The 20548-nt window shown below is 43.1% G+C and overlaps 1 protein-coding gene across 3 annotated transcripts in view; it reads left to right on the top strand.

Moving 5' to 3' along the window:
* The window catches only part of CHKA (choline kinase alpha), a 40471-nt gene that overhangs the window by 12735 nt on the left and 7188 nt on the right, over positions 1-20548 (top strand). The window contains exons 3-9 of one of the 3 annotated variants that reach the window (XM_087822047.1): positions 8068-8097; positions 9107-9160; positions 15602-15715; positions 17320-17453; positions 17839-17943; positions 18417-18475; positions 20082-20169. In XM_087822047.1, coding sequence (XP_087678173.1) covers positions 8068-8097; positions 9107-9160; positions 15602-15715; positions 17320-17453; positions 17839-17943; positions 18417-18475; positions 20082-20169 — 584 coding nt within the window. The remainder of the gene's footprint in view (positions 1-8067; positions 8098-9106; positions 9161-15601; positions 15716-17319; positions 17454-17838; positions 17944-18416; positions 18476-20081; positions 20170-20548) is intronic. The other 2 variants (XM_087822045.1, XM_087822046.1) reach the window with 2 other exon arrangements.

The following is a 20548-nucleotide window of genomic DNA, read 5'->3' as shown; positions in this document are numbered from 1 at the left end:
AGAAATATTAAAAGTTAAGATTGGTGCTCAATATGTTAATTCATTTTTAAAATTTGTTATAATTTGAACCTTTTCATTGGATAATATTTCCTTGACCCTATCAAGCTGTGAAAGTAGTTAGGATCTGAAAAAGTTGGAAATGAGTTAGCCTTCTGTGAGGAGGTCCTGTGCACTTTGCTGAGGAAATCTGAGGCCATTGACAGTCGGGTACATACAGCTGAGTTACAGCTGACACTGACCCTGATCATGCACAAGCAGAAAAGGTTCTTGTGTTTACCATGCAACTTGGTTTTTAAATTTAACCAAGTTGCAGTTTCAAATCACAGTTTTTGAAATACCCAGTTAATGTCCTTTTGGCATTTTTAATAAAATCAGCCTTTAGTCACTTTCTTTGAGGACTTTTACATTCTATATAACAAGCCCCATTTCTGCTCATTTGTTTTGTGTGCTTTCATTTAAGCAGTACTTTTAAAATACTTTAATAACCAGCTATTGGAATTGCATGTGATACACGAAAGTTGTTTAAATCTGATTTATGAGGCTTTCGTTTCTATTTATGACTCAAATAAGAGCATTTTAAATGTGTACTCCAAGGCTCTGTCCAGCTAGCTCAGTTGGTTAGAGCATCATCCCCATATGCCAAGGTTGAGGGTTTGATCCCCGGTCAGGGCACAAGAAACAACCAATGAATGCATAAGTAAGTGGAAAAACAAAATGTTTCTCTCTCAAATCAATTTTAAGAAATATTTAAAATGCTGTTTCTCTCTCAAATCAGTTTTTTAAAATAAATAAGTAAATGTGTACTCCGAGCTCCTCCAGGTGCTAAGCTAAGCGAAGTGGCAGGCCCTGTGCTCTGTCTAGAGCAGTGATGTGATGACAGAGGTAAGACAGGTGAGGCCGATGCTCTGGATCTGTGCCATCCAAGATGCTGGTCATCAGCCACATGTAGCCATTGAATGCTTAAAATGTGGAATGTGTGACCAAGTCATGAAATTTTAAATTTTATTTAATTTTAATTAATTTAAATGGAAGTGGCCACGTAGCTGGTGGCTACTGCATCGAACACATAGCTCTAGAATGTGCCTCCTTATTGGGAGTCACTTAGTAAGAGCCAGCTGCAGCATAGCCTGTGACTTTCCCTCATAAAGACTCACTCTCAGTACCTAATACTTTGTCCTTTAAAAATTTTTAGTAGCCTAGAATTATTACCTTATAGTAAGCACTTCAGTGCCATAGAAATTCCTGGAAGTAGAATTTAACAGAATTCTATGTTCCTATTTATTTTTAAGGGGGGGAAAAAGTACTATTTGGTAACTGTGTAAATAAATAGAATAAAGACACTTAAAATGGAATTAACTCTAACCAAACTAATAGAATGGTGTATATTTTACATACAGTTCTGATTTGTAGGGGGATACTCTACATTTAACTTCTTGATTACATTTTTGTTAGATAAGTTTAGTTTCCATTTCTCAAACTGCATCTGTTGATGACAGCTGGAAACTATGCCTGGAGCATGTGGGTGCAAAGGCGAACACGTAGCTGACAGGGTGGGTAATAAGCCAATGTTGACAGTCTCACAATTGACCTACTAGACAATAAACTCATTTTTGTTGGGGGGAAAACTGTTCCTTTGCCTCTTAGGTGGGAACCGGTATTTTTAGCATAATTACTCGACTGAGTCCTTAGTTCAAGTACCCCCCTCCCCCATTTTTTAGTAAAACCATGAAACCTATAGCTTCAGATTTAAATATCTTTAGTCCCAGGTTCTTCAGGATTTATCAGGGGCACTTGTTGCCAGTTAGAATTTCAGACATTAATGAATACTTTTGACAACACTAAGGGGAAAATGCAGGGCCTCTGAGACACAACTGTAGTAAGAGAGAAGGAAAGTAGAGGTAGTGAGAAGCCAGTAAGAGGCGAGCCAGGCAGCAGTTGCGGTGTGCTTTTAAAGGTGAGCTTTCACAACACTGTCAGGGATTTAACCATAAATTTAAATTCTTTTTCAAATATTCGCAACTCAGTTAAAAATTTTCTGGTATTTATTTTTTTGCTGGGGCGTGGGTGCAGTCATATTGCTGGCTTATCAACTCTTTGAATCTGGCCTATAAGGGAAGGGAGATGTTTATAATCTACAGTGGCACTTTTGTTCCCATAACAACAACAAAATTGCCAGAATTGATAGGAACTTGTCAGGATTGGCATTAAGAAATGTGGATGAAGGCAGAGTTTAGTATAATGCAAATATTATACTTTCCTTTTTTATTTTATTCTATCTTAGATGAAAGCACACACACACCTCTATACTTGTTTGTGCATTTATACAAATATAAATGGTATACCCTAAATTGGCTATATAAAAGCATCCTTTTGAGGTGGCATCTTTTTGAGGTGGGTTAAAATAAGCTCCTTCATTTAAAAATGTTGATTACTGCACATAATATGTATTTTCTCAGAATATTTTGCTGTTCTGCTTATGTGATAGACCAGTTTTAAGCTTTTGAAAATTTTAATCTCTGTGAAAGTCAAATTTTAAGTAGAAATAGTTCTTTAATTTACATTTACAATCATTTACAAGTGACTTGGTTTAAAATAATGAGATATTTTTCAACTTTTGTGTTTTTCTTTACCTTGGTGTTGTGAAATGTTTAATTTCCTTTATTTCCATAGTGGGAGTGAAATGACTGCTCTTTGGTGCAGTTCACTAAGGGTTAAGTAGCAGAAAGCCAAGGTAAAAACCTTCCAATTGCTCTAAGGCCCATAGTTTCTGTCCCACAAACATCTATCCCTTATTTCTTTATAAGATGAGCCATAAGCCGACTTCCCCATTGTGTCCTGCAGGTCATATTTAGGATTTGTGTTAATTTTAAGGGGCTTATGAAAAGACCTGTGTTGGACAAGGAAAGAATGGGTCCATTTGAGAATGTAAATAAGACACACAGCTTTGAAAGACAGCTGTACAATATTATTTGTAGGGATGATTAAACATAAAAATAGTGCTGTGATCTTAAAACAGTACATGCCAATATAATTTAGTGTCTGTTTCACAGAGACTAGCTTTAATTTAAACTGTAGTTTTAATGAGGAGCAGGCTATTTACATTTGCTGTGTAGATGGTGAAAACTGAATTCAACTGTAAAATTGCTCCTAACTTAATTAAAGTAGGATGTTTTAATGGGAGTTTTTTGTTTTGCTTTTGTTTTAGTTTAATAGGAGCTTTGAGAAGAAGTACTAGCTTAACTTTTGCCATTGTGGTAAGAAATGTCATTGCTAGAAGAGAGCTTGACATGATAAAATTAGCTATAAATGTAACTTGATTTTTTTCCTTTCTGATACTGGGAAGGAACATGAGCTCTGCAGCGTCCAGTAGCAGCCTTTTCAAAGAAGCAAGTTTGGCTGATTACAAATAACCAGTTTGCTTATTTATCATGAATTGTGGAAGACACAAAATGTCAGTACGTATTGTTTATTCAATGTGACCTGTGCCAGTTGGCAGAAGTCTCAGAGGACTGCTTTGTCCCTTCCTCTGTCAGAACAGTGACTCTGTGTTGAGCCAATCCCTTCTGTGCATGAATGGAGAGATTTGGCCTCACCATTTTGAACGGTCCCACAGGCATGGATGTTTATAGTACACATCAAAGATCTCTTGAGTGTTGTCTGGGAAAATGTTTTGTTTTGTTTTTTGGTAATAGAAGGCTAATATTAGTGCTTGTTTGAGTACTAACCATAATACAATTAAAGGTATCAAGGCACAACGCAGATATGTGTTAGTGATTCAAAAGATTAAAAATTTGGTACATGTTCTTTTTTGAATGCAGAAAATAAAATGTGGTCTTCCCTGTTCCCCTTATGCCCAGTTAAATTAAAAATGAACCCACAATAAAATATAGAACTGCCCATAGATAGTTAATAATAAACTATTGGCTACTGAGAAATTAACATTTCTCTCTGGAACTAAGGTAATCCTTACTTTGCAGACAGTATGACTGATGCCCTTTATGACGAGCCCTGCTTTGTCCCAAGAGACTGAAAGCACATGTCCCTGGTAACTAAATACTCTGAATTCTATATATTTTTTCTCATTATATTAGGGCCATCATGAGTTTAAGTTGTTTTGTTTATTCTGCTTAAAAAAAAAAATCCCCTTGTACTTTGAGTATGGTGTAATTATATCTGTCTCTAAGGTAGTCAGAACTTTCAGAAGTCGAACATTTTTCTACTGTTGTACTCCCATTTGGTCTTACCCAGTATTTCTTCAGCTAGTACTCGCCAAAGATAGTCGCCAAATTATGATCTGTAGTCTTTCCATACCTGCTTTGGTGCCTTCTTTTGATAACTAAATAAACCACACAGGACTGTGTCTAATTTCGACATATTCAAAGTGTCTTTGTCTTGCTGGTCTTAAATTATGTTTGAGATTTATAGCATGAAACCAACACAGATTTTTGGCCCCTGGAACGATGATGTGACCGCAGCCCACCCCTCTTGGGAAGGAATGTCTTTGTGTTGGGTGGCGTGAAGGGCATTTGGGGGTAATGTACCACTTTAGCTGTATGTGCATGTGTTCTCTGCTGCAGGCTTGTCCATGCGATCGTGCCTGGAGCACTCTGGTTTCCAGGTGACAGACACGATTCACGGTATAGTATGAGTCCTCTGAAGTCGGAGCATTCTCTACAGCTTTAATTGCCTTCTTTTAGTTCTTGGTTTCAAGAAATGCTTTTTAAAAAGAAAGTTGTAATGCTTTTGTTAAGTAGCACCAGCTACAGTTTGTGCTGTGTTTAAAGAGGTACAGTGATTAAGATGTCAGAATGTTACGTATTGAATATACTACTTTTTGTTTGGGGGTGGGGTTGTTTTGTTTTTGCCCAAGGCAAATCAGATCCCCTTCTTCTGTTTCCTCAGTAGAAAATGACAGACATTCAGTAATTTTAGAAATTTATGGGCCTCAACCTGAGAGATCAGTTGAAGTGTTCACTTTCTTCCTTCACACCACTTTGAGCGTTGTAAGGAAACACCATGAATGTGTGGACATTTTGGTCAGAGTTGGAAACAGACTTTCTTTCTTGTCCAGTCAGTAGCACCCTTTCTCAGCCTCTGCTGGGTCCCTGATGGCTTTATCAAGCTCGTCTCTGCTGACCTGCGAGGAAGCACGCACAGGCTGGAGAAGCCAGGGCACTCTCCCTGGAAGCCTTGGGCTGTTTATGCGAAGGTACTTTCACCTCTGACACCTCAGGAGCCCTGGGGCAGCAGGTTACCCTGGATCAGACATAAATTTTGGGAAGGTCCTGAAAGGAGTCTTCTTTACCAAGACTTCTACTCACCTGTCTTTACTGGCTTAGTCTGTAGAAGTTCTAGTCTACTGTTGATGTTCATCAAGTCATCCAATTTTGCAAAGTTCAAAAGGATCAAATTGTTGTAGAATGTTCCTTGGGATAATTAAAGTACAAATGACATCTTGATAGCTATATGCCACTTCATGCCACTCGGACTAATTTATTTACATACACACATACATAGACTCTGGGGAAACCAAGTGCTGCTCGGTTTAGTCTCACAAATGTTGTGGCTGTATTAAAGTAGTCTAGTCATAAAGCTAGTTCCCTCATCATTAGAGGAACCTTTTATTAAGAACTGGCCCATGATAAGAGCTTATCTTGCCCAGTGGCTTAAAAACTTGAAAGAAATAAACTGGTTAGATTGTGAAACATCAGGTAACTTAAAGTAGAACATTTTTAAAACCTAAAATTACATATGACAAAATTTAATCAAATGGTTTTTCTTCATCTTAGCCCTTAAAGATGTCTTATTACCAATGGATTTTCATCTTTGCAAATCACGAAGCAGAACATTAAAGTTCAAAAGCCTTTTAAACACTTTTTGAAGTATGGAAGTATGTAAAGTAAAAAATGAAAGTCCTCTATTATTGCTACCACTTAAGTCTGTTTTCTACATCACAGTCTAATGAACACGTAGATTGTGATGAATACTTACAGGTTCTCTTGAAAACCAAAATAGGAAGCAAAGAATGAGGAAGGTGGGAGGAAACCACTGGCAGTATGTTTTTAATGATCGCTCAGTGTCGTCTTTTTTTTATCCTACTTAAAGGGTACAGTTCAGTGATTTTTTTAGTATATTCATAGAGTCGGGTGTCTTAGTATATTTGATGCATTATGACTCCTTAAGTCTTGAAATTTCAGTGTTTCTTTTATAAACTGTTTATTATGAAGAATTTCAGATGTAACAAAAGTAGACCAGAGACGTGTAATGAACCCTGATCGCTCAGCATCCATCTTTCCCTCTGACTGGTCTTCTTTCATCTTTGTCCCCTTTGTTCTCCAGGGTGGTTCTGGAGCAGATTCCAGAGACCATACTCTTTCTTACATGGATGTTTCAGTCTGTATCTAAGGCGATTTTTATTCAATAACCCATGTTCAAATTTCCAATAAATGTAAAAAATTTTCAGTTTTATTTGATAACTTATGAAATAGTTTTTCTGAATGCAAATTGGCAAAAAATTTGAAGTCACATTAAATTTTTTACAATATTTGTGCCTCTGAAGCACACCCCCCCCCCCCCCCCCCAGATTCCAAGAGATGTTTTCCTTACTGTCTTCCAGGACAGAAACGTTCTCTGACCTCTTGGCAACGTGAGTCTCTCTCCTTGGCTCACCTCAGGAGGAGGCCTCTTCTCTCGCCTTTTTACGAATATCTCCTTGGTTTGAGATTTCCTGCATTCACAGGATTGAGGGAACCTGAGCATTCTGTACTGAGGAAACAGAACAGAGGTCGACTATGGCAGAAGTCCATCTTGCCTTCACGATGGTGCTCTTATGGCTCAAGTAATGCATGCATTTGGGGGTGGGTGGGAGGAGCAGGATGGGGGAGTTATTTTCACCTAATGGTGCTAATGTGTTCAAAAGGAATGGCCTTGGGAACTAAGCCAGTTCTAACTTTGGATGAAGTGGCTTGCTTTTGAGAGCACCATTAGACAAGGAAAGGGGACTTCTGTTGGCTTAATAACCCATTTACTGTATCTCCCTAAGAAGATGCAGTTCTAGTAATAACAGCATAGGAGTAACCATAGTCATTTAGAACTCTGTACAGGTCAAATCCCGCTACAGCAGGTTTCAGTAGGATACCCAAATTCCTTGTCTTCAAGCTTTCCCTGCAAAGTATCAATATGAAATAGATAATAGAACTTCTTTTGTGCTTAACTTTATTTGGAGAGCAAAAGCACAAGGATATAATGTTTTGGGGGCATTTCAGCCCTATTCTCATTCCAGTTAACACCATAGCCAGTTTCCCACTGCTGGGATCCTGGATGTGAGTTTGCTACACCTGGTTGGCTCTAGCAACCTAGGTTGCACCTTGAGCTGGCCACCTGGAACTTCACAGTGCCAGAGTGTTCATTTATTCATGCCATCCAAAAAGTGTTTAAAGACCAGGATTTGCTTGGTGCTTTTGGGAAGGACATAAATAAAAGATGGAGTCCATATTCATAAGTTACTTGTTGGCCACTGGGGAGAGGAGACCAAGTCTCAGCTAACAGTGCAGTCATGAGAGTATTTTAGAGTGAAGCTTTCATGATACCTGATTACTCCCCCCTAAGGTTTATCACATCACGCACGGAGCCACCAGCAGAGGTCTAAAAGTATTTGTGGTATTTCCATTTTTGTAGCTCTCATTGTAACGGGATTTAACCTGTACCACTGTTTCATCCAAGAGATGCAGATTACACAAAATGTCATATACCTCATTTGTATTTTCTGTACTTTGTACAAAATGTACTTAACCGTATGGTAAAGATACTATTGAGTATATGTAAGTGCAAGTCTTTGCAGATAGCTTCACACACATGAATATTTATTTTGTTTACTCTCATATTGAGTAAGCTAGAACACAATACTGTTTATACAAAACACATTAAAACGTCTCTGGAACGTTACTTCCGTGTATGATGGGTGAGTGTTGCTTTAAGTCACTAGGTGGTTTGAATGGTGCTAGAGTAGCTCCTGTTGCTTAACGTGGCATTTTTTTTTCCTGTCCACACTTTCCGCCCTTGGTACAGGTATTTTTGATAAAGCTGTGGAATGGAAAGGTATGTTTTTCTTGGGGTGTTCAAGAATCTCTTACCTTAACATTTTAAAGAGCTTCCTTTATGGGCTTCATTCTGTGTCTGACATAGCAGACTTTAGTTTAATTTTAACAACATATTTCTAGAGGCAGTATTTGAGTTCAGTTTTTGACATGACACTTAAATTTCTGAGTTGCTTTTCCCCATACCCTGGTTAGAAGCTAGTATGAAGGTTTTTAAAGCACTTGGGGTGGGGGTTGCTTTGAGAAGAAATGGTCTGTGTCATGAAGAAAGAATGTAGCCAGAGCGGCAGGTGGCAGCTCATGATTTAGTTGTTGTTATTGCTAAAGTCCTGGTTACCAATAATTTGCAATTTCATTGGGGAAAGTGATGTGAAAGTGTCCCTCCATATATTAATATGGGAAATAAGTTTAGGGACTTTATTAATTTGCACAAACCTCCTTCTGGTGGAGGGCAAATTCATGTGGAGTGGAACGAGCAGCATTAGTCTGAAAGCAGCAAGTTGGCAGGCTCATCTGCACAGTTTCTGTGCCAAGTCGCCTGCCTGCACAGGGCTTTCTTCTCTGAGTTCTGTGCTGACCATGGTTGCCACAGGCATATATATACACCCCGTTCTTGCCAGAAGGTGGCCTTCCTCCCAGTAGAGACCCACCTGGCTAGATTGGTGAGATTCAGCTTGACCATTTGTGGAAGGCTTGATTGGAAGACCGCCCTCTCTCTATTGACTTTCCTCAAACAATGAAATTGTGAAGTGGTACACCAGAGTGATTGTGAGTCGCAGCTCCTTGGTCTCAACAGCACATCCCTTTCCTTGTAAAGAAACGAAGCGCTTCCTCAGGTGTTGGTATCAGTGCTGGACACTGGTGGTGCATTTTAGACATCAGTGGGCTGAGAAACACTCATTAAAAATCTGTGATGTTTTGTTAACCCTGGCTGTTCTGATGGTTGCAAAGTTACCGTCTGCTGAGTGTTCCCCATCTCACCGGAAGTGTTTGCTTTTTCTCATTCATAGAGGTCCTGTAATAAGGAGGGATCCGAACAAGCTCAGAATGAAAATGAATTTCAAGTAAGTAATGAAATCCATTCTGCATCTGTGTGAGGTGTAACTGTGTTAGCCGACCTTGGCCACTCTGGTCGGGCAGTATCTGGAGAACCCTGGTCTGTCTGTCCGTCTTAGAGGATGGGCTCTTGGTGTATGGGAGCCGCTTCAGTAAGACTGAGAGGACAGTGGCTGTTCCAGTTCCTACTGAGGTAGTGCATGTTTGGTGTCTTTAGGGCAACCTGAAGAGCATTTGGGGTGCTAAGAGATGGCAGTTTGAGGTAACGTTTGTGCATGCTATTCTTGTGGAGGGCGCCTGGGTTTCACTGCTGCATCGTGTCTGTCACTGCCCAGTTTTCTCAGTGGCCACTCTTCCCAGGCAGGTAGGAGTGTTTTTTCTTATGCAGGGTACCCAGGTAGGAAAGTTGCCTTCCTCAATTACAAGATTTAAGTTAGAATGACCCCACTTCCTGAAATATATTTATTCAGAAGAGCTTGAGGGCAAGAGCACTGATGTGTCATCCTGTCCCCTCTTTGAGGCTCAGAAGTAGGGAGTCTGGAGCAGTTACCTCCACATTCCAGGGAGGAAACAACTTTTGAGCATACTCTCCCAAGTTTGTATATAAGGGGTGTGTGTGTGTGCAAATGTGCATGTACACACACATATGTATGTATATGTATGTATCTACATGTACAGATATGCTGGTTTTACTGATTACTAATTGTGTACTAGTTATTAAAATAAGATATCAGAAAGAGGTGAGATTATAAAGGAATAAAAGTGCTGATATTTTGTCCTTGTGTTTTGGTGGGTTGTTTTGCATGCGCCCTGCTCTGAAGACCCTGGTCCTGAGGATCTAGACTGACTGAGAAGTCACTGGGTGGGAAGTGATTGACATTTTTCAGCCATTCCGAGCCCTTCGTGTGTAGACCTTGGTACCTGCTGGTAGTTGAAAATGTCAGAGCATGAGGACCTCCATGATGCTAAATCCAAAGTATATTTTCAGTTCTCCTTTTATTTTGACTTTCCAGCAGCATTTGATGTGATGTTCCTCTATTTTGAAATGTTTCCTTCCCTATTTCAGCCGGGACACAGTCACAAAGTAAAAATCTGTCTCTCTTCTCCTCGTCTTCTTCCTAGACTCACGTCCTATTGCATTAACTGCTAGACCTTTCCACAGTCTGGCCATGGTCCTCTTCCCAAGCTGCCCTCTCTCCTCAGGCCACCTGATCCAAGCCTTGTCCTTGTTTTTCTCCTATAGGCCAAAGGTTCACAGCTTCTGTCCTCCGCCCACACCCCTGCTTGGAATTCATGCGATCTGCTGCCAGTCTCTCCTTGGGTGCTCACTTTCCTTAAGTAGCAAACAGTGAGGTGCTCAGAGACCTCGTGGCCACAAGAAGACCACCAGTGTTCCATGCACTTATTCTAAGATGACTTGCGAGCCTTCTTAACTACCCATTTGTCTTGCTTGTGACTTAGTGTTTTCTTCCTTTTCAGATTCTTCCCTCCCCCCTTTCTCCCTGCTGTGTATAAGTACTGAGCTGTAGTATCACATAAGAGCAAAGATGTTTCTTGTTTACAGTGTTCAGAGCAATGTACAGAGATTGGGAAGTTCTTAAGTCTCTTTCCATCTTCACCATTCCTGGCGATGGGTTGACTCAGTTCGGGAGGGTTCTGGATCATGTGTGTTCAGTTGCAGTCAGCTCCCAGAAGCCTTTGCACTGAGTGGACACGATGTGCAAAAATACTTACTAAAATATTAAAGTGGAGTTTAAAATCTATAAAATTTGAAACTTTAAACTTTAAGGGATATTTAGGTTAGATACATATGTGATTGTATTTCATACAGTGCCAGCCTTAATGCCCTTCAGCTTAGTTACTCTACACAGAGGAAACGTAAGAATAAATTTTCATTCCAATAAAATTCTACCTAGACAGAAGAAATCCTAATCGTACTCTTTGGAAATGACTGGGGAGTGGGGTGGGGATTGTACAGATGGTGAAGAGCCACTAATGGCAGACTGCTAGGTCTGGGTGCAGAGGTCCACTCCCTCGTCCTGTTCTTGCTTTTATTCCGTCCAGCAGGTGGGTGTGCTGGGCTACTGCTCCCTGGGGGCAGCAGGCAGGGGTTCAAGTGGAGAGCTGGAGAGATGCTCCAGGTGTGCTGGACTTGAGAGCAGATGGCACCAGCGGTGACTGTACCCCCACACAGGTTTGCTGTCCCGTCAGATGAGTGAGTGAAGGCCTTTTGCCAGCTAAATAGAGATAGGAATTTGTCATCATTCGTTAAGGGTTTAAAAAGTAAAACCTGTCTGATGTCAGGTTTCACTGCTCTAAAATCCATTAACTTTTGATAGATCAATGCTATGGTCCTGTTGTCATTGTCTTAGTAGTAACAAACTCACTGGCAGCATAAACAACAGACATTGATTTCTCACAGTTCTGGAGGTCGGAGGATAGGGTGCCGGCACACTGGATTTTGGTGAGAGCCCTCTTCCTGCCTTGAGGGCATTAGCTTCTCGCTGTGTCCTCACTTGGTGGAGGGGGAGAGAGAAGTGTAGTGAGAGCTCTGTGGTGTCTCTTTTTATAACACTGATCCCATTAAGGCTCCACCCACATGACCTCAGCTAAACCCAGTCACCTCCCAAATGCCCTACCTCCAAATACCGTCGAATTGGGGGTTAGATATGAATTTGGGGGGGGGGTGTCACAGTTTGTTTCATAGGAGTCATTTATACAAAACTTCAAATTAGTAAATGAAGATTGGGCCGCACAGGTGATGGTTAGACTGTAGTTGTGGGGATTACACAACTCGTGGCTAGACTAGAATTGTAGGGGATTACCAGCAAATCCACTTCCCCCATCAAATGTACAAGTGACTGAATTACTTTTTACTTTAAATGCGACACCATATCCTTTCAAGTAGCATTTCTTTTTTCTTCTTTGTTTCCTTCTCACTAACTTTAGTTTGTGTCATTGCCTATGAGTTTGTCTCAGTGTGTTTTTGTAATGTGTGATTTAAACAGCTCTGTTTTTCTTGTTTTTATAAATCCTTACTTGAGGATGTATTTTTTTCTTGTTGTTGTTTTCATTGATCTTAGAGGAAGGGGGGGAGAGAGAAAGAGAGAAACATCAGTATGAGGGAGAAACAACAGTCAGTTGCTTCTTTGTGCACCCTGACTGGGAATCGAACCTTACAACCTTTGGTGAACCGGACAACACTCCAACCAACCGAGCCCCACCAGCCAGGGCTAAAGAGCTCCGTTTTATTTTGAACAGTGTCTGTTCGGATCATATTCCCCACAGCATATTTCTTTTTTTAATTTTTTTTTCAATTACAATTGACATACAATATAGTTTCAGGTGTACACCCCAGTGATCAGACATTACATAACTTACTAAGTAATCATCCCAACAAATTTTATACTCCTCTGACACCACACATGGTTATTAGATTATTGACTATACTCTCAGTGCTGTACTTTACATCCCTGTGACTGTTCTGTAACTACCACTTTGTACTTTTCAATCCCTTCACCTTTTTCACCCCGCCTGCGCCGCCTCCCCCCTGTCAAAATCTTCTCTGTATCTGTTGGTCTGTTTCTGTCTGATTGTTCGTTTATTTTTAAAATTTTCACCTCCACTGATTTTAGTCTCCATTGATTTTTAGGGGGGGGGGCGGGGAGAAACATCGATCGGCCACCTCCAGTTTGCACCCCGGCTGGGGATGGAACCCACAACTCTTTTGTGTACGGAATGACGCTCCAACTAACTGAGCCGCCTGGCTAGGGCTTTTTTCTTCTTAAAGAAGACCCTCTGCCCTGGCTGGGTAGCTCAGTTGGTTAGAGCATCATCCTGATATGCTAAAGTTGTGGGTTGTGGTCAGGACACATGCAGAAATCAACCAATGAATGCATCAATAATTGGAACAACCAATGGATGTTTCAATGTCTTTCTTTCTCTCTCCCCTCCTCTTCCTCTCTCCCACCTTTCCTCTCTCGCCCCCTCCTTCCCTCTCTCTCTAAAATCAATAAATATTTTTTTTAAAAAAAGAAGACCCTTTAACATTTCATGTAATACTAATTTGGTGGTGATGAACTCCTTTAGGTTTTTCTGGTGTGGGAAACTCTTTGTCTGCCCTTTCATTCTAAATGATAGCTTTGCTGTGTAGAGTAATCTTGGTTGTAGGTCCTTGCTTCTCATAACATTATTTTTTGCCAGTCCCTTCTGGCCTGCAAAATTGCTGTTGTGAAATCAGCTGGCAGACATATGGGAGCCCCCATGTAAGTAAGTAACTGCTTTTGCGGCTTTTAAGATTCTCTCTTTGTCTTTAACTGTTGGCATTTTAATTATGATGTGTCTTGCTGTGGGCCTCTTTGGGTTCCTCTTGTTTGGGACTCTCTGCGCTTCCTGGGCTTGCCTGTCTAGTTCCTTCTCCAGGTAGGGGGAGTTTTCTGTCATTTTTTCAAATAGGTTTTCAGTTTCTTGCTCTCCTCCTTCCACCACCTCCATGATGTGAGTGTTGGCACACTTGACGTTGTCCCGGAGGCTCCTTTACACTACCCTCATTTTCTGGATTCTTCTTTCTTTTTGCTGTTCTGATTGGGTGTTTTCTTCCTCATGTTCCAAATGGCTTTGATTCTCGGCTTAGTCTACTCTACTGTTGATTCCCTGTAAATTATTCTTCATTTGTTAGTGTCTCCCTCATTTCTGACTGCTTTTTCATGATTTCCAGGCCCCTTTTTGTGCCGTTGATGTTCGCTCTGAGCAGCTGGCGCCCTGAACTCTGTAGGTTGCGTGTCTGCATGTTCAGTTCTTTTCCTGTTTCTTTTTTTTTTTTTTATCCTCACTGAGGACATTTTTTGTCACTTTTCAGAGAGAGTGGATGGGAGGGAGAGAGAGACAGACAGAAAGACAGACATTGATGTGAGAGAGACACATCCATTGGTGTTCTCCCGCGTGTGCCCCCACTGGGGGCGGGGGATCGAGCCTCAGCCGAGGTGTGTGCCCTTGGCTGGAATGGAACTCGCAGCCCTTCAGTCCGAGGGCTGATGCCCAAACCACTGCACCACACCAGTTCTTTTTCTAGAGTTTTTTTGTGTTCGTTCATTTGGGACATGTTTCTTTGTCTCCTCATTCTGGTAGCCTCCCTGTGTGTGTTTCTACGTATTAGGTAGAGCTGCTACGTCTTCCAGGCTTGGTAGAGTGGCCTGATGTAGTAGGTGTCCTGTAGGGTCCAGGGGCATGGCCTCCCCGGTCACCTGTGCTGGGCACTCCAGGGACACTCGACCACCCCTGCCCACCCCGCATGGGCGGTGTACACCCTCCTGTTGTAGTTGAGCCTTGATTCTTCCTGGCAGGTCAATGGGAGAGATTTACCCTGAGGCCAGTTGGCTGCAGAGACTGGCTGTGATGAACCAGATGTGCAGGGGCCCACCCCACAGAGCAGGGCTTACTTTAGTGGGACTCTGGTGCCCGCTGAGTCTGCCCCTTAAGTGCGTCTCTTGTGGAGGTGGTTGGGTGGTTCTTCAACATGGTCCAAAACTGTCCATCTGGTTCACTGGCTCTGGGGCCTTCCAGGAACACAGCCCGTTCTTATCAAGGGGTGACATGGAACCCCCTGAAAGGATTTTCAGAGCACATCTGCCGGTGTTCCCTCGACACACCTGTTTGAGAAGCTTTAAGAGATTTGGGTGCGCCTCTGGTTAAGATCAGCTGCTTCCCACTCCACCCCAACAGATGGAAGCTCTTAACTATAATTTGCTGTTTGAGGAAAGGACCAAGGAATGAATTTGAATTGAATCCAAAACATTGACTTTGAAGGCAAAATGATCATAGATCCACATTCATTTTTAGGACAGAATCATATGAGCACTATAAAGGTTTTGGCAAAAAGATGAACATTAAATGACAGAGGAGAAGATTGGGGATAAGAGCAGAAAATAGAAACCTTGACTGTTCTAGGCTTGGGTGCTCTTTGGACCAGAAAACAGACCTCAGACCTAAATGAGTGACTCTGGAACTTACTGTACCCACAGACCAGTTTAGTAGGCAGAATGCCTTTGGCCCCTTCTTTTATCCTCAGCACTGTCCACTGAAAGGCAAGTCAACCCTCACCAGAGTGGGTGGTACTGTTGTGACCTTTGACAAGATGCCAAGGGTGAGATTCATAACATGTTTTAAAATTAACAGGAGCAATAAAGTATTGATAGGTAGTGTTCTATTTTTGGAGTCAGTGACCTTAATTAAAGTTGAATTTTAAAGTCTCATCAGTATAGTGCTTTTAACATGGATCCTGCAAATTACTAGACCTGTTAACCTCTATTTCTTCATATTTAAATGTGGGTGATGATACATGCCTGATCATGGAGTTGGTGCGGGATCTGATGAAACTGCTCGTGGGAAAGCACTCTGATGCCTGGCCCACGTCACCCCTCGCTAATGTCTGGGTTGTTGCCATGTTTCAGGGGGCTGAGGCCATGGTTCTGGAGAGCGTGATGTTCGCCATTCTTGCAGAGAGGTCTCTAGGGCCGAAGCTCTATGGCATCTTTCCGCAAGGCCGCCTGGAGGAGTTTATTCCGGTAAGATGTGTTCACGTCTGGTTTCTGTCTCTTCACTACAGGAGCCTGAGATGTTGGGGTCTGAAATAGTAAATGACCTATATTTTTTCTTTTTCTTTTTTTTAAAAAATTGTTTTTAAAGATTTTTAAAATTGATTTTTAGAGAGAAGAAGGGGGAGAGAGCGAGAAACATCAATGTGAAAGCAAAACATTGATTGGCTGCCTCCTGCACTCCCCTTACTGGGGATCGAGCCCACAACCTGGGCATGTGCCCTGACTGGAAATCGAGTGCACAGGACGATGCCCAGTCAGCTGAGCCACACCGGCCAGGTTTGTTTTGTTTTGTTTTTTGGAGAGGAAGGGAGAGAGATGGGGGGAGAAACATCAGTGTGAGAGAGAAATATCAATCGGTCACCTCCCGCAAATGCCCTGACCAGGGATTGAACCCACAACCTGGGTATATGCCCTGACTGCCACCCTTTGGTGCACAGGATGACGTTGCAACCAATTTAGCCACACCAGCCAGGGCTACTGGCATTTTTTAAGAGCTCTAAAAGCTCAGTGAGCTGCCTTAATTAGTCCCTGGTGTCCTGCCACTAGAAGCTGAGTGCCCTGTCCCTGTCACAGCATGGTCATTGTGGAGTTTCCAGAGTTGAGAAGAGTGAGCCTGATGCTCTCAGCGGGCCTTAGCCCCAACCATAGGGCATCTGCCACTTGTTGCGACACTCCCTAGTTAGGTGCTGGTCCAGAGCCTCACTCACATTGTCTATGCTAGTTCAGAGCAGCCCTGTCAGGGACTTCATGTCATGTTGACATTTTACAGACACCAGAAAATGAGGCGCAGAAGTATAAGTAACATACCCTTAGCTGTGGAGCTTTAAAATGCGTATGGAAGCCAGAAGTTGAGGGGGGTGGGTATCTAGCTTGGGGACACTTGCTCTTAACCCCTTTGCTGTCCCACTTTGGATTTTCAGAGAAATGTTTCCGGGTTTCTGTAGGCCAGTAGTTTGTGTGGGAAAGATGAACAGGTCTTAAGTGACTGAGCTCCCATGAGTGGCTGTGGAAGGGCAGCCCCACACATGTGGCCTCAGGCTGTGTTGGGAAGCTGGGCATAAGCCCACCTCGCTGGGTGCCTTTTTCTTGTTGAAAGCCTTCTCTGTGCCAGGCTAGGTAAGTTCTGGGGACACTGCTGTGAATAATGGGACATGACTCACCTGAGCTCATGGCACTCCCTCACCTGCATGTGTGAGAGTGGACTATTCCAGCTGAGGAAGGAGCTAGATGCTGGGTCAACTAATAAACTGCTAGAGACCTGGGGTTTTTCACCTAGTGCTGGGTAGAGTGAACAGAGGGCAGGCATAGATTAGATGGGAGAAGGACTTTCAGCCAAAGGTTCAGAATGAAATTGACCTTTGAAGGTTGCTTGCCCTTCACTGAGTGCCCTGGCAGTTGCTGGGTTGCCGGTGATCTTTGGGCACCGTGCCCATTCTTAAGGAAATGTTGTGAACTGGCTGATACTTAGTCACCCCACAAACCTTGGCTTCTCTTCCATAGAGATTGTGTGAACTCACACTTCCTGGTTTACCTGGATAAATGCCATTTTCTAACTCCCTTTTTTATTTCAGAGCCGGCGATTAGAGACTGAAGAATTAAGTTTGCCAGATATTTCTGCAGAAATAGCTGAGAAAATGGCCACATTTCATGGTATGAAAATGCCATTCAATAAGGAACCGAAATGGCTTTTTGGAACAATGGAAAAGTAAGTGGTCAGATCGCTTTTCTCTGACTTAGTTTTGCATTGACAGCTCCTGGTGGTACCAGAGGTGAGCACCAGCTGGCCATGTGGTCAGAAGGCTTCCTTTGTGTGCTGGTGCGCCGCTGTTAGCTGGTGGTGTCTGCATCATGAATAGATCTTTCTTCCATGACAGAATCAGTTCCTGAACCAGGAAAGATGACTTGCAGAAATGCCACTGAACAGGTGGATGGGCGGGAAGTCTGCCTTCCAGGGCCCCTGGGCCCCGCTCCCTCTCCTTTCCCTGTCATTGAGATGGGGGGCCCCTGGATTGTGTGGTTACATGTAACTAGAGCCCAGGGACAGGCCATGAACTGAGCAATGCTCTTTTTGTTCTCCCCTTTCCTGCAAGGTACCTAAATCAAGTGCTGAGAGTTAAGTTTACCGAGGAGGCCAAAGTGAAGCAGCTCCACAGGTTCCTCAGTTACAACCTGCCTTTGGAACTGGAAAACCTGAGGTCAGTATTTGCTTCCATTTCCTGACTTAGAAAGTACACGTGTCCAGAAATGTAAATATTCATAGTCACTAAAGCAGCTGTCAGTAATCACTTACTAAGCATTGCCTCAGGTCTGGCATTTACATTTGGTGGTTGTGCAGGATGGGTTTAAACAGTGGCTTTCGTCACCTGGAATTAGTTTTATATGAGTGATGTCAATTCTCTGGTCATCCACGAAGGTTTCATTGAGGGAGTGCAGTTTCACAGGGACGGTTGGTGATTAGGGCAGTGGAGCACAGGCAGTAGGTTTTTTCTGAAACAAACCAAAACATCAAACCATGGGGACAGGCTGGGAATTCACATGACAGACATTACCCAGAGGCCATGTGCTGTTTGGAGCACTAATGCAGAGCAGGGCTTGCTGAGACAGCAGGACTATTTGCGTTGGACTTCTTAAAGGTTTGATAAGTAATAGCAAAACCTTCCTTTTCCAGATCATTGCTTGAATCCACTCCATCTCCAGTTGTATTTTGTCATAATGACTGTCAAGAAGGTAAGAATTGCCACCCACTCTGTGTGTGTGCACGCGCGCGCACACTGAAAGATTGCTTCCGGAGCGTATGGTTAATGCCGGGTGTCCAGGAAGAAAGAGGATTAGAGGCATTAACTTATGGCCCAGCCAGACATGACGTGTTGCATAACTATTAAAAGACGGGAGCGTTTGAGATCTTGCTTCTCAGTATGTCATGAGTTTGGCTCAAATAAACTCATAAAAATTCTCAAAAAAGAAAAAAAGAGAGTCAAGTTGAGTTTCATACCCGCCAACAGAAAAATCTCCAGGATGCAATAAAGGAAAAAAACAAGTTTTAGAAAAACATGTAGGATATCATCCCATTTTTGTAAAAAAATATATTCATAGAAAAAAATCAGAATATTCACTTAAACTGGGAGCTGGGTTAAAGGCCTTCAACTTCCTAAGCCACATGTTCAGTGTTTGACGCCTTCCTGTAGACATAGGACTCTTAACCTGAACAAGCAGTACGAAGGCAGGACCGCCTCAGTCAGTCTGGGTCCAGCCCTCTGCAGTGAGCAGCCCCTTGCAGCATATCAGAGCCACCTGCTCTCAGAACATCGGCTCACCTTCGGGCCCTTGGCCAGGCTGAGCAGTTTGTTTTATAGAACAGTCCCTATTGAAGACCAGTCATCAGTAAGACCTTCATTTAAGCCAAGTACCTCTTACTAATTAGCTGATCCGTTGCTGGCCAAGTCCAGTCAAACAGCCTGTGGCCACATCAACCAATTTTGTGTGTGTGGGAGGTCAGTTGGCCAGTGATGGCAGCATGTGGAGAGGACGGGAGAATGCGAGCTGTGCATTCGCTTTGTTCTGCTGTGGGCATCTGCCTCCACTTCTCCTGTTTTTGGCCAGTGGAAACAGAAAGTGTTGCTGAAAAGCCTAGAAACTGTGCCTCCTGCAGAATCCCTAGAGAGGGAGTGGCCAACAAATGAGCTCTGGCGAGCACTGCTCACACACCACCCCATGGGGACTGAGATGCTGGACATTGTGTAGAGTTGTGAGGGTCTCAGAACATAGGCCTGAGTGGCAGTGTGGCAGCCAACTCATTCCTGGCCCAGAATTCAGCCCTAAAGGAAATGTACAAACATTGCTTGTGGTCTTGGTTAGAAAACCTCGCAAGGGCCAAGTACTGGGGCCAGGTGTGGTCCCCGGAGCCCTGTGGAGGCTGACCTCACCCCTGGCATCCTCATTGGGAGGACACCAGAATACAGCGTCCCAGCATCCCCACCTCAGGCTTCCGGGGGGGTGTTGGCTAGCCAGAGCTCCAATGTACCAAATGGGCATTTCCCTTTGTTCCCCATGTGAAAAACTTGGCAAACACTGCTCCAGAAAACCAAGGGAGAGCCCAGGGCCATGTTCCTCTGAGGCTGCTGTAAACAGGTAGGGACCCCTGGCCTTCCGTCAAGGCCAGACCTCTCAGGACAGTGCTGCTCCAGGAGCCACCGGCATGGCAGTCACCTTTGCTCTGTGCGTGGTTAGCATTCCTTAAAGGATCAGGGACACTCTGGCTCTGCTGTCAGAACCTGTGCGTTCGAGTGTGAAACCTGCCCAGAGTGAAAGTCATGTCATGCAAACTTTTCTGCAGGTAACGTCTTACTGCTGGAAGGGAGAGAGAATTCTGAGAAGCAGAGACTGATGCTCATCGACTTTGAGTACAGCAGTTATAATTACAGGTAATGTGTTCCAATGTTTTCACTCCAGCACTGTTTTATTTGAATATGTGTATAAAACACCTATAGGGAAAACAGATAACAAAACCATTGTAAGTTACAACGTGTCTTCTGGAAGCAATGCTTTTTGTCCCCGTGCCACAATGGCCGCATGCAGACGCACAGCCTGTCCTTAGCTTGTGTTAGAGGGAGCAGGGCTGTGTGTGATCAGAATCCAGAATCTGGTTCTTTTCGTAAAAATGCTGATTGCAGGAGAAAGCTCTTGCACAGTTGCTCTTGAGCGGCAGGTTGGGTGGAGCTTTGCTGCTCCTGTTGGCCGTGGTTCTGGTAACGCCCCATTGGCTGTCCCTGTCCCTGGAGCAGGTGTACTCCTGGGACCTCA

Source organism: Miniopterus natalensis, chromosome 11, assembly GCF_054644295.1.
Source record: "Miniopterus natalensis isolate mMinNat1 chromosome 11, mMinNat1.hap1, whole genome shotgun sequence".
Classification (NCBI taxonomy): domain Eukaryota; kingdom Metazoa; phylum Chordata; class Mammalia; order Chiroptera; family Miniopteridae; genus Miniopterus; species Miniopterus natalensis.
The sequence above is the reverse complement of the archived record's forward strand: the minus strand, read 5'-3'. Positions and strand labels throughout refer to the sequence as shown.